The sequence below is a fragment of the Pristis pectinata genome, chromosome 24 (genome assembly GCF_009764475.1).
Source record: "Pristis pectinata isolate sPriPec2 chromosome 24, sPriPec2.1.pri, whole genome shotgun sequence".
Taxonomy (NCBI): Eukaryota; Metazoa; Chordata; class Chondrichthyes; order Rhinopristiformes; family Pristidae; genus Pristis; species Pristis pectinata.
Genome location: NC_067428.1, coordinates 31,356,308 through 31,373,973, shown reverse-complemented (window position 1 = coordinate 31,373,973; position 17,666 = coordinate 31,356,308). Strand labels below are relative to the sequence as shown.

Below are 17,666 nucleotides of genomic sequence, written 5' to 3'. Positions count from 1 at the left end.
AAACTGAATTTTGTCACAGAAAGCAAATACCTCACAAACACTGGTAGGCGTAGTAGTGAAATAATTATAACAGTATGCTGTTTTGATTTATTATGAAAATTAGCAATAATTTAGAGGTTAAAATGCACCAGGATGGACTAATTGTAAACTTGCGTTAAAGTATCATGTAAATGTTGTAAGCTCCAAGAAAACCACTCCATTTTGAAGGGACATATTTATACTCTTAACAGTAGTCTTAGCTTCAAGTGGTTTGCTGTACAACCTAGCCCCAGTTAGCAGTCTGAGTTCAGGGTTGTTGTTTGACCTCGCATTGGAAGAAAACTGGGTGAGTATCCCTGGAAGAGGCAGTTTTGATACTCGGTAATCAAAAACTACAGATGCTAGAAATCTAAATAAAAACAGAAAATGCTAGAAATACTTAGCTGGTCAGGCTGCATCCGTGGAAAAACAGAGCTGATGGTTCAGGTCAAAGATTCTTCGGCAGCACTGGGAAGGAGACAAACAAAGTTTGTTATTGGTGTATTGGGTGTTATTGGTTGGACATCTATCAGAGACGTCCCCTTCCCCCACTCTCCCTACAGATTAACAAGCTTCTTTTGTCTCCTCCTCCGTTATGACAAAGGGTCTTCGACCTGAAACGTTAGCTCTGCTCCTCTTCCCACATATGCGGCCTGACCTGCTGAGCATTTATGACCTTATCAGTTTTGTTTCTTTGTTGCTTTAAATTGAGTCTGAACCTTCATGCCTGATTCACCTTCATTCCATTTCAGCTTTACACTAACTGGGTGAAGGGTGGATGTAGTATCAAGTATAGTAGAGCACAATTCCAGACTAGTCTTACCTTTTGAACAAAATGGAGCAAATTTCCAAGAGTTGCTGCTTTTCAAGCTGTGCTAACTAAATATAATAAAGTCTACAGTGACAAGGAATATTATGATTAGTGGAACTTTACATATGGTTACTGGTGTCAAGATTGTTAAACAGCACAGGTGCAGTACTTAGCTGGACATGAAGGCAACAAGGTATCAGGCAACAGATCCTAATGCCCTGCCATGGCTGCTCTGATGGTCTTTTGATAGCTCATGCCGTCAAAGGCCACCTTAGCTGCTTCGAGATGTCACTAATCGTTGGAGATCTTTAAGAACAGTTGAAATAGATTTCATTTAATTAAGCCTTTAAAATTTAATACTTTAAAATAATAAATGTAGATAAAACACTTGTAGAAGTTGATCAAAAATATTAGGACTGAATAAACAGGAAAAAAAACATTTATCTACACTAATCATTTCAATCCAGTTTCTTGATGCCATACAAGGCATATATGCTCATGACATAAAACTAAAGGACCAGTTATAAAGTGTATCCAGCCCCTCAGCTTAGCCTGACTGAGTTCCACCCTGGATGTTGATCCAGCAGCACTGTGGGAAGTTAGATGTGCCAGCACTGGACCTCCATTGTGCACCTGACAGCTGAGTTATAATGTGTAGATACAGAATTCATGAATGCACTGACCCACACAACACACTGCAGCTAGCTGATAGCTCTTCATGAAACTGCCTGCTATCAACATGATCTGGTCCAGTTTTCAGCAGGAATTTTTGTGAAAACAGAAGCACAGAAAATTTGAATTTATAAACAATTCTAATTCTAAAATGGATTGATTATGGATCATTGTAATAATTAACAATTGAATATAACTTTTAAAATGCTTATAATTAACTTTTATTTCAGTGGGACTTTATATTTTGATATCATGACATGCCACTCCACTGACCCTTTGATTAATCTTACTGAGTTTTAGAAAGCCTTCAGGACCTAGACATTTGCATTAAATAAGCAATGTGCTGCAGGCTAACAATTTCTTTGCAGGCCCAGTTCTAAAAAAATTTTACTATTCATGAGGCCAAAGGTGGTTACACAAAATAATAAGTATTGCATGGTTGAAGGTCTTTCCTCTGCTAGTCCCGCAGTGACTACAGCACGAAGGCTGCCATCATCTGCCCTTCTACTATAGCTTTAGCCTTCTCAACAGTTGAATTCTTTGTTCCTCTCTGGGCCTCAAGTTGCCATGCCAAACATTGATGAATAGCTCCATTCAGTGAAGAGGGTGACCTTTGGAATTTTAAAATAATCTCTGGTGCAGCAGTTAATAGTTCTTTCAAAAGTCACCCTCCAGCAAAAGTACAGAGAAGCAACATAAAAGTAACTTGGACCTTCCCGTTCACGGAAACCTTCAAGACCTTCCAGACACGAGATCTCCAGAACCCTATTTTGGATGCAAATCCAGCACTTCACAACACCGAAGTATCCTGAAGGAAAACTTGGGCAATAAAAACTTAGTCCCTCATTTAACCACAAGGCTTCAACCTATTATGAAGCACATGGACAGACTTAACAGAATATGGAGATGAGGACTCATCATGGCTGATGTGGCCATCTGACGCACAGATGGCAACTTAGAGCTTCACCTGGCTATGACTGTGGGAATCTTGATTAAACTCTAGAGCACAGGATAACATCCTGTCTCTGATGCAAGTTTCAGGGTGACATCTTGGAGTTAAATTTGCCCTCTGCAAGTCATTAAACTGGTTAGAGGATCTGAATGAAAATTGACGATAGTTTCTACTCCTGAAGTCATGTGAAAGGTAGTGGTGGAATGAGTGGATGATTTCAAATAGGTTTTGGATCTAGGGCATGGGCATGGCTGTGGGTAGGGGGACTGGGGGGGACAGGGTTATTGCATCGTTTGGGAGAGTGGGAGCAGTTGTTAAAGGGAGAGTAACAGCTCAGGGTTCAGATCAGGGTTTGGGATTGAATCATGAGTTGAGGGTTCAAGGCCATGATCAGGTTGAGGGTTGCAGGGAGGCATGGGGAAGAGGGAGGTTGCAGGTCTTGAGAAAGAGTCACTGTGTGTGTCTCCTGTGAGTGAATAAATGACACAGTGGGCAATGGTGTGGTATGAAGGATTGATTATTGTGAAGCATTTTGCCTTTTATGCAAGAAAAAAAGAACAAAAATAATGAGCATTTTATAGCTAGAAGTCATTTGTGTTATAGTTGGATTAGGAGCAGAAACATTGTTTTTGTTGCAGTTCAATGGTTATCATTCACACAGTAAGCGTACATATAAACAACACAAATGCCTCACTTCATTAATGTCTATTTCATTAATACACCTGACATTTTCAGTTATTGACATGATTTAAAATGGCCATTTTGGATACAGTAAATACATGCAACTATTGTCACAAAGCAAGTTTGTAATAATCTCCTGTATACCTAGGCCATGACCATCTCCATATAAAGACCATCTTTAGAATTTCTGAGAGGAGTTGGATGATGTTTCATGACCTGCCACTAGTTATGCACTTAAATTACTGTCCTCACTGCAGGAAAGATCAGTCCAATGGACATGATATCACAGACAAGCACAAAGCTGCACTGCGTACTTTTCAATTGAAATACCTGTATGCAATTTTGAGTCAAATAGATTCTGTTCAGGTTTGAGCCAAGCTACTTCAGATCCAATTTTGTGTGTGCAAGTCTTACAGTGAGTATGTAAATTGTTTAATAGCAAGTATTTCTCCTTTTCCATGTTATTTATGTGGCATCAAAATATTGACAATAGAAGCAAAAGTGGGCTATTCAGCCCATCATGTTTGCTCTGCCATTCAATATAACCTCTGTGATTATGGAGGTTCAGTTGCTGAGTCTGTTCAAGACAGATTGGTTCGAGGAAGCCTACTATCTCCCCACACCCTTTGAGCCTTTTGTGTCTAGAGATCTATCTATTTCCTTCTCAAATATATACAGCAGTCTCCACAAACTTCTGTGGTGGCGAATTACACAGCCTCTGTGTGAACAAACCTTGTCATCTCAATCATAAATGTGTTATCTCGCATCCTGAGACTGTGGCCCCCACCACCAGCCAATTTAAACATCTTCCCTACATCCAGCCTCTTGAACTCTTAGAATTTTATATGCTTCAGTGAGATCTCCCTAATTCTTAAACTCTAGTAAATACAGGCCTGGTTGACATTGTCCCTCTCTCCATATGACAGTCTTGCCATCCCAAGAATCACTCTGGCAGATTTTATTGCACTCCCTCAATGGCATGTATCCTTTCTTAGGTAAAGAGACCAAATCTGCACACATTACTCCAGGTGTAGTCTCATTTTGCCTCTGTATAATTGTGGTAAGACGTCCTTGCTCCTGTACCCAAAGCATCTTGCAGTGAAGGCAAACATATGGTTTGCAGCCTTAACTACTAACTGTACCTGCATGTTTGCTTTGAGTGACTTGAGTACAAGGATATTCAGATACTTTTATACATCAGTGTTTTCCAATCTATCACCATTTAAGTAATATTTTGTCTTCCTGTTTGTTTCTCCCCAAGTAGATATCTTCACATTTATTCACATTATCCTGCATCTGCCATGTATTTGCCCACTCACTCAATTGGTCTGAATCACCTTGAAGCTTCTTTGCATTCTCCTCAGAACTTGCTGTCACACCCAGTTTTGTGTCATCGGCAAACTTAGAAATATTACATGTGATTCCTTCAAGCAAATTATTGGTAAGTATTGTGAATAGCTGGCACCTAAGTACTGACCCCTGTCGTACCCCAATAATCACTAATTACCACCTTGAAAAAGACTCATTAATTATTGCTGTATTCTTTCTGCCATCCAAGTTTCAATCTGTGCCTCAGTGCTATATGCTTTAATTTTACACACTAACCCCTTTTGTGAGACTTTATGAAAGGTCTTCTGAATCCAAGCACACCACATCCACTGGTTCTCTCTTATCTACTCTACCAGTTACATCCCCAAAATAAAACTCCAGTAGGTTTATCAAATTTCATTTTCTTTCATAAATCCATGTTTTTTTTATTCCTGTTGGTATTTTCTAAGTGTCCTGTTATCGCAATCCTTGTATCATATGGCACATATCACATTGCCAATAAGGTAGTTACATAAGGTAAATATAAAATTACCTCATACATGCTAACTACTGATTTTAAAAAAAACAATAAGTTACTAGCTATAAATTCATAAGGAGCTAAATGGGATAGATGTGGAATTGATGTTTTCCCAATTCTGGAACCAGGGATCAGAATTCTCAAACTAAAAGTCAGTCATTCAGGACAGTAAAGAGGAGTAACTTCTTTACTGAGAGGGTAATGAACCTTTGCGGTTCTCTGCCAGGCTGGGCAATCGAGGCTCAGATGATGAGTTTGTTTAAGATTGAGCTGAATAATTTTTAATATTAAGGTGTATGGGGTTGGTGCAGGAAAGTGGTCCTGGGGTATAAGGTCAGCCATGATAATTGAATAACAGAGCAGATATGAAGAGCCAAATGGCCTACTCCTTCCATTCCCTAGGTTCTGTTTGATATTAATATTACACCCAAAATATACTAAAATTGTACTGGAATAATTAAAGGTGTTAAAATTAACTCCAAATTCTCTCTCAGAACTAGACTTCTTGCCCATTTATTGTCAATGGATAGAAAATTAGTCCATTGTTGTTTCAATATTGTGGATTTGTAGTTCAAGCTGGTGTACCTGATCATTACCTTTGTCCCTTCCAATACATGTTTGGCTAGCTTAGGACAAACAACAAACACATCTATCTCCAATTCCTAGCTAGCTGGAAAATCAGTCTGGTACAAAGATGGTAAATGGATTATTTTTCCAAAAATAATTTTTATGCAGTCAAAGTGAAGTCAAGTTTGTTAATTAGTCAAGTAGTAAAAAGGAGTTTGGAAAGCAATATTTGATGGGTTAATGTATCAGGAACTGCCACACATCCATTTATAAACCATAACATCTTGAGGGTTTTAGGTTGCAAGCTTTAGCACACATGGGTGCTGAAATTATTTTAATACACGCTTGCACATTTGTGGTCGGGGTCACACTGCAGGTTCTGTTGCCCAAGGCATGAGCATGTGTGTGCCCATTGCCCACTGGGAGTATGGAGTTCATTCAGATCATTATTTCAAGCAGTGTATTGAGGTGGATTGGATGCCAGTTCAGTTATTTGATGCTCAGCATACCATTTAATACCTTCTCCTACTCTTGTGGAGCTGAACAAGCATTTAGCAACAGGAAGTACCTTTGACCTCGGTTGCTTAAAGGAATCATGTTAGCCGCTAATTGACTCCTGCTGAGTGTTACTGCAATTTTATTAGGGTTTATGGTTTTCAGTTTCATTCACATTATTAATGTCTACCTGGGTTATGTTATAGATGGTAAAGGATTTAACTCCACAAACCAGTTGTTCCTAGATGTGGGTGCAGAAACAAGAATTTTTGGATAACAGACATGCTTGGGGAAAATGAGTGAAAGACTCGCATTGCAGATGCCACTGCAGTGTTGAAAAAAGGCATTGTGACTATTGCGAAGATACTATGCACTGATCAACATGAAGAAGGACAGGGGATAGATTGGTTTGGATAAATTGTCACATGTACTGAGGTACAGTGGAAAAAATTTGTTTTGAATGGCACCCAGACAGATCATTTCATTACAATAGTGCATTAAGGTAGTACAAGGGAAAACAATAACAGAATGTAGAATAAAGTGCTACAGTTACAGAGAAAGTGCAGTGCAGGAAGACAATAAGGTGGAAGGCCATAATGAGGTGGATTGTGAGGTCAAGAGTCCATCTTGTACTAGGGGACCATTCAGTAGTCTTATAACAGTGGGATAGAAGCTGTCCTTGAGCCTAGTGGTATGTACTTTCAGGCTCAACAAGAGGCCACATCCACTGAAAGAGGTCAACAAGGACCTGCATGGGCGTGTGTGTGAAAGAGACGGAGACAATTCCCTCAGTGAAATCTGCCTCCTGCTGCAGTTACAACAGTCTCATTGTAGGATGAGAACCACATTTGCAGTGGCTGACAAGGTAGCATGGATTTGTTCCAGGCTTGAGCTGGACATCGCAATATCTCAGAGTTTTCACTCACTGACAAACTTCATCCTTGCCAGAGAGCAGCAGTGGAATGAAGATTCACCTTCCCAGATTTCACTGTGGTACAAAGAATTACTCACTCCACACGGGTCACCGAGCACACCACATGTGAAGCCTGAGAAATGCCATAAATGAAAACTATTTCACTCTCTCGACATCCAGGAAAAAAAAAGGATGGTGCATGACCAGACTGTACATCATTGCTGATCAATACTTAGTATCTTGGCAGAGTCACAATGCCTTTTTCAACAGTCTACAGTGCTGTCTCAATGTGAGCAACGATAACAAGCCAAAGCATGACTGCTGGACAGCAAGGGTATTCTACTAATAAAGTGGTTTATGACTCTGGCATACAATTCAACAGCATGTGAACAGAGAAACAAAGGACTGCAGATGCTGGAATATCTAGACGAAAAACACTCTGATGTTGGAGGAACTCAGCAGGCCAGGTAGCATCCTTGGAGAAAAGCAGGAGGGCAACGTTTCAAGTCAAGGCCCTTCTTCAGGGTCAGGATCCTCCTTCATCCTCACCATAGTGTTTTTCAGCATGCAGATAGCATGCTTCCAAATAAAGCCAGGCTGCCTCACAAAATATGATTGTTCTTGTGTCGAAACAATACTTCTGTTGCCTGTATCACTCTGGAGGAGCCATGCAGTACTTTGCAGAATGGGTACAAATATCCTTTGTGGCCTGTGATGCAGCACATCCTTGTCATTATGAATGAACAGCATTAAGCACAAGCAACCAGAGAGCTGAAGGAAAAAGGGAGTCAATCTTGACAGCCCCTTGCTGTCTGGGTTATCCATGAACAACTAGTTTAATTGTGATACCAATTCTCTATTCGTGAATAGTACCACACCTTATTTTTCCTCTTTTGCTGACTATCACAGGATCACAAGGCCAGAATAAAAGTTGGCATAAAATATAATCAAGCAAAATTTATAAATCAAAGTTTTGCCATATTGCATAGAAACAACAACTGATCAACCCTGTGATCTCACTTAGAGCCTATTATCTTTGTGCTTTGCCTATCCTAATGCTTCTATGACTGATTGAAGACTGATTGAAGACTGATGATGGTAATTGGAGGAGACTGTATGTGGCTTTGGAGGATAACCTTGAGACCTGTCCAGCTTTTCCAGCGGTACTATTTTGGCATGAATCTAGACAGGCTGATTGGCAGACAACAGAAAGACCACAGGCAATGGTGGTGGGATTGTGAATGCTGTTATTCTGAGCCACTATCACTCTCCTGATAATGTGGCTGTCTAGGAAGAGTAGCTGACAGAGTGTGCAAGCTGTGAGATAGTGGCATGAGGCTTGCACATATTGAGTGTGTTTGAGTGAAGTGAATCTAGGAATCTTAGATGCATGTCCTGAGAGCGGAAATTAGCAGGTTAGTGATGGGGGTCTGGTGCATTGAGCAGTGTCACGTTAGAATGCCATATGTAGGACAGGGCCCTCGGAGATGGATTCATTAATCCTGGCGGGATACTGCATTCGAGTCCTAGAAACTTTACTCCCGATATCACCCACCATAGCTACCTTCTAATATCTTTGCAGCATTTGTCTGAAAGGCCTCCTGGTCCCTTTTAGATAGATCTCGTCTCACCTCCTCTCCACATCCTCTGCAAAGGCCTCCAGTAAAGCCTGTGAAACCTGAGGTACCAGCTATTTTTTTTATGTGGTGCTGTCATGACACTTCGCTGGGTCAGCATCTGCTGTATTGTACCTTTCAACTTCCTGCAGCCTCAATGTATCTCCCCTTTAACCGTTGTAACCTGGTTTAAGTGATGCAAGTTAACTTTAAGTACTGCAGGGTCACTCACGATGTTGAATCCTGTTGAGATGTGCAGTACAAAGTTGACAGGGTACCACCTTTGGAATGAATGGGCAAGTGTTACTTGTGCATCACAATTCTTTTGTTCAGTTTTAAAGCCCCTAGTCTTATCCAGGCAGAAAGCTTCACTCGCAATGTGTTCAAAAAAATTATAGTTTACACAGGAGTTGATGGCATTGGAAAAGGTTCCAGTGTCAGAGTGAATTTGATTTGTCACATTTTAGACGTAGGTGGAGTAACTCTTTCCTCAATTACCTCTGCTTTTTTTCAGCATATTTGGGCTCATTATTTAAAGTTTTCTGAGTGGTGTTCTGGACTAACCATACACATTTCTTATTATCATTTAAGGGGCTTCCTTGTTAAAAGGCATCATGAGCATTTTTCAGTTTCTTTCCAGATTATAGTGAGCTTAGAAAAAAAACAAAATCAGATTATCCATTGCATAATGATTTTGCTGGAGGGTGAACCAGAAAACATCTCTGAACCATGGTTGGCCTCCCCGCCTCCCCAGTTTTACAGTGATTGCCGAAGTGACGTATTTCTCTGTCACCAATATTGAAGAGGATAAATGCAAAACCTTTACTTCATAACACAGGGTAATTAAACACTGAGGTAATTACTACAACCTTTTCAAGCATGATATGTGTTCACTACTATGTGCCATTGTGTTAAATAAAAATGTCAAGTGGGTGGGGTGGGCATTTAACTTATTCTATTTAATACTGGGCATTGAATTATACCCTGTACTTAGATTTGCTGGACATTTTTTTTCTCAGAGCATTGTTGTATTTTTCTTATTTCAATTGCACTAGCCCACTACATAGCAAGAGATAACATGTGGTTTTGTTCTTTGATCTGTCAAATCACAGCACTAAAATTCTGTACAACTCTGATTAAACAGAACAAGGTAATAAAGTTAGCAGTTAGATGTAATTATTGCATATGGTTTATTTCTGAATTAAGTTCAAAATTTAATTGATATAACATTTCTAAAGATTTCCATTTGTGGACCTCTTTAAATCCCATCGTTGCATTTGAAGTCAGTGTAATTAACAACTTGCATTTTGAAATATATATTTTGCTAAAATATTGTTATTATTAATTTTTAAAAGATTTCCCAGGAAGTAAAGCAAACTTTTAACATACAATATTAGCTTACTATGTTTTCACAGCATAATGATATATATGATATTTGTGGCTCTTCAGTCTGCAGAAAAGATGCACTGTAAGGTTATATACATGTTCTTATAACCTAAGTTAGCTGTCCGGAGGGAGAAGTTCGAGATAACTCTTCTGACTGTAGGCTGGAACTTGACGTGTCATAGAGTAGGGAATTGAGATGAGAGATTGAATAAATCAATAATACAGATAAAGTGAACTGTTGAGACAAATTATTTAGATAGAATAAGATCTTTCATATGTTAAATTATCTCAAACTTTGGCTCCAAAAATTGTGTTTTGGTGCTATTGGAAACTAATTTCAGTTGGCAGATTTGCATTACCCATTCAAAAAACAAATGTTCTAACATATCAAATGTTTGTATTATGTTTCGTGGGAAATTTGAACAAAAATTCTATTTGGAAGGTACTAGTTGTGTGCAGCACTATAAAACTAATCATAAGGTTGGCTCATGTTGATAAGACATGCACGTAGATGCATAAAATGAAATGTCAGTTAGTGGTCAAAGGGCGGTAAAGTTGTTGACCACAGGAGATTTGTTTGAAAATTGTACTTAATTTGACAGCAGTTATTCTAAACACTCCCCGCAGAATTAGACGCTTAGGAGCTAATGGGCTACTGAACAAGTCAGTATACATTTAGCAAAAGTTAAATGGTGAAAGATATTTACTGTTTGTGACAATTAAGCACTTTCGTTGGGGTTCAACTAAAGAACCACTGCTTTAGTACAAAAATAAGTGCGGACTTAGGAGTCATTTGTGCATATCAGCTCAATGTCCTCAATATGTTAATGTGTTAAAATATTTAACAGTAAAACATGCAAGGTGATTGTTTATTAATGCATGTAGTGAGAAACCACTTACTAAATAGGTGCGGTAAAATTAATGTTATCATAATCTGCTTCAGCGAATTACTTGTAATATATAGCAGATAAGCAAAGTAGCCTGCTAAGTAGGCCACAAGAGTTGGCATTTATATACTCATTTTGTTTTTCTTTATTAAATGTAGATAAGATGTAGTGCTCAAGCAATTCACTGTCATCGTATAATTGTGCTAAATGCCCAACTCCTCTTTCTGTTTAGAGACTATTCGTGACTTGTGTCTAACTCCATGAGCCATCCAATTATACTCAGATTCTTAATGTAGCTTCTTTCATATGCTTCTCTTTAGATCACTCATGCATAGTGTCTGGCTGAGTTGATTGATGTAAATGCATAAGATTGTGATGGTTGTGGAAGTGTCATTCTCATGGGCATTCCTACCTCCTCAAATAGACAATTAAAGCACTAAAGTTAAAATGCAGATAAAACTTGCAAAAAATATCAGTCATTTGTTTTTCTGTTTGACATTAATGTTTTTGGATATGTAGAGATACTAGCGGAAATTGTAATTATTTCATTGTTCAGGAAAAGAAAAAGGCTAGGAACCCTAAATAGTTCGGATTTTGGCTGAGATTAAATTTGAATAAATCAGACGTGAGCCTGATGGGATGGATTGCAAACAAAGCTGTTCTATATTGGACAAAGGATTATGACTTTAACTTTCACATGACTAACGCATAGTTTCAACTGGATTTCTGTGGAAAAGTAGTTACCAAGCCAGCAATAGGTGTTCAATCATGGTCGCTGGTTCTAAATGTGCAATGTGGTTGTGGCCTCTTATATTACCCTACTTCTGAAATTTGGCTCCATTGAAGTTAATGGAACTGAATTTTGGAAGCAGTGAGCAAACACATAGCTTCTACCGCATTGCACTTTTAGCTCTAACAACCAAGGATGTTTTGCCATGGATCTGGAGGTAATATTAGCAGAAAGATTTCACTGCATCACTTCATGAACCCACAAGCAAAGTCATTCTTAAATTTATAAAAAGGCCAAAGATATCCTTCTTAACTAGGCAATAGGAGCATATCAGAAAGTTGAAGAGAATAATTTATCAATGGAGAGGGTTTACAGTTTAATTTAAAATGAATTAATGTAATTAGATTATATCGTTATGCATTTATGGATAATACTTTATATGTAATGTGGAATTATGTCATCAGGGGTTATCTGAAATGGGAATCGAGTCCACGTCAAGTTTCTGGTTTTAACAGAGACTGGATGATATTCGGATGACCATTCACTCTGAGCCAGTTGGTCATTTAATTATAATTAAACTGCCAGCTTCACCAACGAAAAATAGTTACCAAACCAGCAATAGATGTTCAATCATGGTCACTGGTTCTAAATGTGCAATGTGGTTGTGGCCTTGTATATTACCCTGCTTCTGAAATTTGGCTCCATTGAAGTTAATGGAACTGAATTTTGGAAGCAGTGAGCAACACATAGCTTCTACCGCATTGCACTTTTAGCTGGGTTTCCAAGACTTCTGGGAATTGAGCAGCTGAAAGCAGACCAGGAGTTACATGTCTGTTCAGCACAGTTTGTGGGCCATCAGAAACAGGGTTTCTGCCTCCAGGCACAACACTTACCAATAAATGTCTTACCACCCTCTGTTCCCCAGGATCTGCCTGCCCTCCAAACAACTATCTGACTTGATCACTATTAGGCTCTTTCTTTTCTACTACCTCCACCTCTCCACCTGGGTACCTAAGAAAATTGGTGAAGGCAGGGTGGTAGACGTAGCTTACATGGACTTTAGCAAAGCTTTTGACAAGGTCCCGCACAGTAGGCTGGTCAAGAAGGTGAAAGCACATGGGATCAGAGGTGTGTGGCAAGCTGGATTCAAAATTTGGCTTGGTGCTAGGAGACAGGGTTATGGTGGAGGGTTGTTTTTCTGACTGGAAGTTTGTGACCAATGATGTGCCGCAGGGATTGGTGCTGAAGCCCTTGTTTTTGTCATATTTATAAATGACTTGGATGAGAATGTAGGTGATCTGATCAGTAAGTTTGCTATGGCATGAAAATTGGTGGCGTCATAGAGAGTGAAGGAGGTTGCCTAAACATGCAGAGTGGCATAGACCAGCTGGAGTGTTGAGCAGAGCAGTGGCAGATGGAATTTAATCCAGACAAGAGTGAGGTAATGCACGTTAGGATGTCAAATACTGGCAGGACATATACAGTAAAACGGCAGGAACCTTAGGAGTGTTGACGTACAGAGAGATCTTGGGGGGCAAGTTCATAGATCCTTAAAAATGGTGGCATAGGTGGCTAGAGTAGTGAAGAAGGCATTTGGCCTGCTTGCCTTTATAGGCCAAGGCATTGAGTATGAGAGTTCAGATACCATGTTGCAACTGTACAAAACTTTGGTTAGGCTGCACTTCTCACTGGAGTGTAGGATGCTGAGCATGATCTTATAGAGCTTTATAAGATAATGAGGGGCGTAGATAGAGTCTTTTTCTCACGGTAGGAGAGTCTAAAACTAGAGGGCATAGTTTTAAGATGTGAGGGGAGAATTTAAAGGACATCTGAGGGGTAGGTTTTTCACACAGAGAATGGTGGTTTTATGGAACAAGCTGACGGAAGTAGTAGAGGCAGATCCATTTACAACATTTAATGGGCACTTGGGCAGGACCTTGGCTAGGAGAGGTATACTGGCCTAATGCAGACAAACGGGATTAGTGTAGAAAGCCATGACAGTTGGAGCGGATGAGCTGGACTGAAAGGCCACATTTCTGTGCTGTACAACTGCATGACACCTTCCTTGCTTTAACCAGGCAAAAATTACTGCCAATTATGCCGTGTGCCCCCAACAATTGTTTCTCATTCTGCAATGCAGTTTTTTTTTGTAGGTTTCTGGCCCCATATGTCTACCAGTTTTGTCAGTCAGGCTGCTTGTGGTCAGGAAGTCTGTTTTTTAAAAAAAAGCCTTGAGGGGTTAAATTTTGCAGGATATTTGGGAAAGCTGTCCTTCTGACAATCATGACTTTATTACTGGATCCGCACCTCCTCCCTATCTACTCACCTCTCCGCCCCTCTCCAATCCCATTGCACAAAAGTTCTTTCCAAACTAAATTCAAAGCATTAATTTAATAATTGTCCATGTGTTATTTTAAACCTGCAAAACCGTTAACCAGGTTGCTCTGATGATTCTTGATTCTGGTATATCAAACACAGACAGGTTAAGGACCTATCAAAACTCCCTCAATACTAAAAAAGGTGTTACCATGCAAGTAAAATATCTCAAATTAATTAAAAGTATAGCATTGAATAGAAGATTTTTCCATAATATACTATCCATAAGAACTACTCCACAATGAATAAGTGGAAGATAATTAGAGAAAACTCTTAATTTTTTGCTTCTATTTGACAATTATGGAACTAAAAGCATGCAGACGATAAGTGAAAATCATTAGCTGAAAATTGCCTAGGTTTAGTTATGTGAACACAAAAAAAGTATTTCTGACTTGCCAATGATGTCCATGATGACTGACCTTGTGGTTTGTGTACAATGTCAAGCATTTGATGTGTTTTGAATCCATGTATTAATGTTTTGTAATTTATTTCATCATTGCATTCGCTTTGTGCAGGCTATGGTAAGTGCTTTGTATGTGGTCTATTCTAGGTCTGATGAAGATCTGGTAGTGATGAACAATCAATGAACCAAACTAAATTGAACTAAACCAGAAAATATTAAGTGTGACATGAATCCCCATAGGCAATATTGATTGCTAAGTTACAGTGCTTGAAATTTACAGTAGCAAAGTAATTTTGAGCCTAAATAACATTTTGGATGCTAAATATCAGAAATATAAATATTGAAGCCAATATCTGATCCAAATCCTATTGTAATAAAATGCTGAAAATGTTATCTTTTAGAGTGGAGCAAGAAAGGAGTTCTCATGAAGCTAGTCCAGAATCTGATGGACTACTTATTTTTATTTGTGATGAAGTTTTACTTAGTGAGCTGTTAGTCTTAATGAGCACATAGCCTGACTGGAAAGGGACAACATATTGAAACATTAAGCTTTGCCTATGAGGACCTATACGAAATTGTATCTCCAAGTTGGATCATCTTGGTTCAGGGTTCATGCACTTCCATTTCTAGTTGCATCCTTTCTTGCCATGTTTTATTTTGTGTAAAATTATTTGGATTAAATTGGATTATAAGGGCAGCAACATTGCTTTGTCAATGACTGAGCGAGTGCCAGTGAAGCCATTTTAAAGGTATTGTTTAAATGTGATTTTAAGTACCAGCAAATATTAAAATTCATAATTGTAACCATAATATGTGTATTTTGTCACGTGCCAAATAATTAATTCCTGCTGGAACTTGCATATTCTCAATTCTTGCATCATCCACTGTTTCACCAACAATAGTCTTCTATAGAATACTTTCTGGAATACAGTTCATTACAGAAGCTGTTAATGTGGAGGCTACTAGCACAAATGGAACTGTTTCTGATGTTTGTACTCAAAACCACAGTGCGAACAGATACTGAAAGCAGCATGAGACAGTCTTAATATAACTCTATTAACCTTCGGTTTCTCTTTTGATATCTTCCTAATATTGTTTAACTAGTTAATAGAGATGTATTCATATCCTAAATGCAGAATCAATAAAATGCTGTTAGTCTCAAGCTTCTGCCTCTAGGTTTCCTTCAGATGATCATAGAGAAATTTCATCTCCGGCTAATCCATTATACAACAGTATACCCAGTATCGTATATATTATTTTAATTTGAAAATATCCATTGAGCAAGTTTGTTTTATACTTTAGTGTGAAATTACGATGCTTGCTGTAGAATCCTTTACATTGTTCAATGTTTCACTTTTGTTTTCTTTTGCTGGTTTTATGATTCTACTGGTTGTTGAATTAGCAATGTTGCTTCCTTTTTGTGGGGTGGGAGGGGATGGTGATTGGTTTCCCTATGAAGCTTTCCTGTGTAATTCCAGCTATTGAAAATGTATTATTTGCCCAATAAACATTTGCTATGAATCCTGAAGTGCAGGTAATTTATCTTCTTGTTTATATAGTCATTGGTGCAGTCAAGAAAAGCTGGCATCACTTCTGCATTGGCAACTCGTACTCTTAACGATGAAGAACTGGTAAGATGAGTTTCTATATCATTTTTGTGCCAAATGTTTCGTTTTAAAGTTGTAACCTTTGATTAATCAATAAAACTTCAACGTGTAGAAAGGTCATTAATCAGTTCAGTTGTTCTGCTGGAGAAAGAAATTACGTAACGCAAAAGAAAGGATTAAGAACATGACAGAGCTCATGAATACATTGAGTGGGATATTAAAGTGTTTACCTCAGCAATGCCTTTGCTTTCTTTAGACTTGACTGTTTCAATCCTCAATCCACTTTCTCCCTGAAAGTGGCGGTGCAAGTTGATAGGGTGGTAAAGAAGGCATATGGCATTAAGTTCAAGAGTCAGGAAGTTGTGTTGCAGTTTTATAAAAACTGGTTAGGCTGCATCTGGAGTACTGCATTCAATTCTGGTCGCCCCATTATAGGAAGGATGCGGAGGCTCTGGAGAGGTTTACCAGGATGCTGCCTGGATTATAGGATATCTGCTATAAGGAAAAGTTGGATAAACTAGGGTTGTTTTCTCTGGAGCGGCAGAGGCTGAGGGAGATGTAATAGGAGCTTATAAAATTATGAGAGGCATGGATAGACAGCCAGTATTTTTCCCAGGGTTGAAATGTCTAATACTTGCATTTAAGGTGAGAGGGGGAAAATTCAAAGGAGATGTATGGGGTAAGTTTTTTTTACACAGAGTAGTGGGTGCCTGGAATGCACTGCTAGAAGTGGTGGTGGAGGCAGATATGCAGGGAATGGAGGGTTATGGACCATGTGCAGCAGAAGGGATCAGGTGTCATTAACTTAATTAGTTTGGCACAACATAGTGTGCTGAGGGGGTCTCTTCCTGTGCTGTACTATTGTGTTCTATATGTTTTATCGTCCCTCGTAGACCTTCAGTCTTCCATATCTGCGGACTTGAGGTCATCTAAAACCTACTACCCATATTGGAACATGTACTAAGTCTCGTGCATTCATCACCATGTGCTTGCTGACCTATAATGGCTTCTGATCTCACTTTGTCTCACTTTTAAAATTCTGACCCTTGTTTTCAAATCTCTCCATGGCCTCACCTTCTCTATTTGAAATTGCTTCTAATACTGAGATCTCTGTACCATCCCGATCTGGACTCTTGTGTATCTCTTATTTTAAGCACTCCATCAGTGCCAGCTTGCAAGAGCCTAATCTCTCGAATTCCCTGTCTAAACCCCCTCTACATCTTTCATTCTCCCCTCATCGAGAAACTACTTTGAACTTACCACTTTGACTAATCTTTTGTTTGATAACAAGCAGGGTGATATACAGAGGGATCTTGGGGTGCAAGTTCATTAGCTCCTTGAAAGTGGCAACACAAGTAGTTTGGTTTAGAAAAAAAGGCATTCAGCTTGCCTTCATCGTTTAGGGCTTTGAGTATAAAAGTTGACAAGTCAGCTGCTAGATTTTGCCCTCCCACCTTGCTCCAACATTTTTCTCTCTGTCTGCCTCAATCTATCATCCAACTCCACTTCTTTTCCCAACCCCCCCCCCCCCACCCCCCGATTCCTACCCGCCTATCTTCACCCCTCCTTAGTCCACCATCACCTCAGGCTCCTGTCTCACCATTCCTTTTCTATCTCCCCCCCCCCCCCCCCTTTATACTGGCCACTTTCCCTTCTCCACTCTCAGTCCTGATTCAGGGTTTTGACCCAAAACACCGATGATTCCT

General features: G+C 39.2%; 1 protein-coding gene across 1 annotated transcript in view; it reads left to right on the top strand.

Moving 5' to 3' along the window:
* LOC127582541 (protein unc-13 homolog A) overlaps window positions 1-17,666 on the top strand; it is a 261,016-nt gene that overhangs the window by 128,212 nt on the left and 115,138 nt on the right. Inside the window, exon 14 of the mRNA XM_052037881.1 lies at window positions 15,913-15,984. Within this exon, the coding sequence (XP_051893841.1) occupies window positions 15,913-15,984 (72 nt within the window). The remainder of the gene's footprint in view (window positions 1-15,912; window positions 15,985-17,666) is intronic.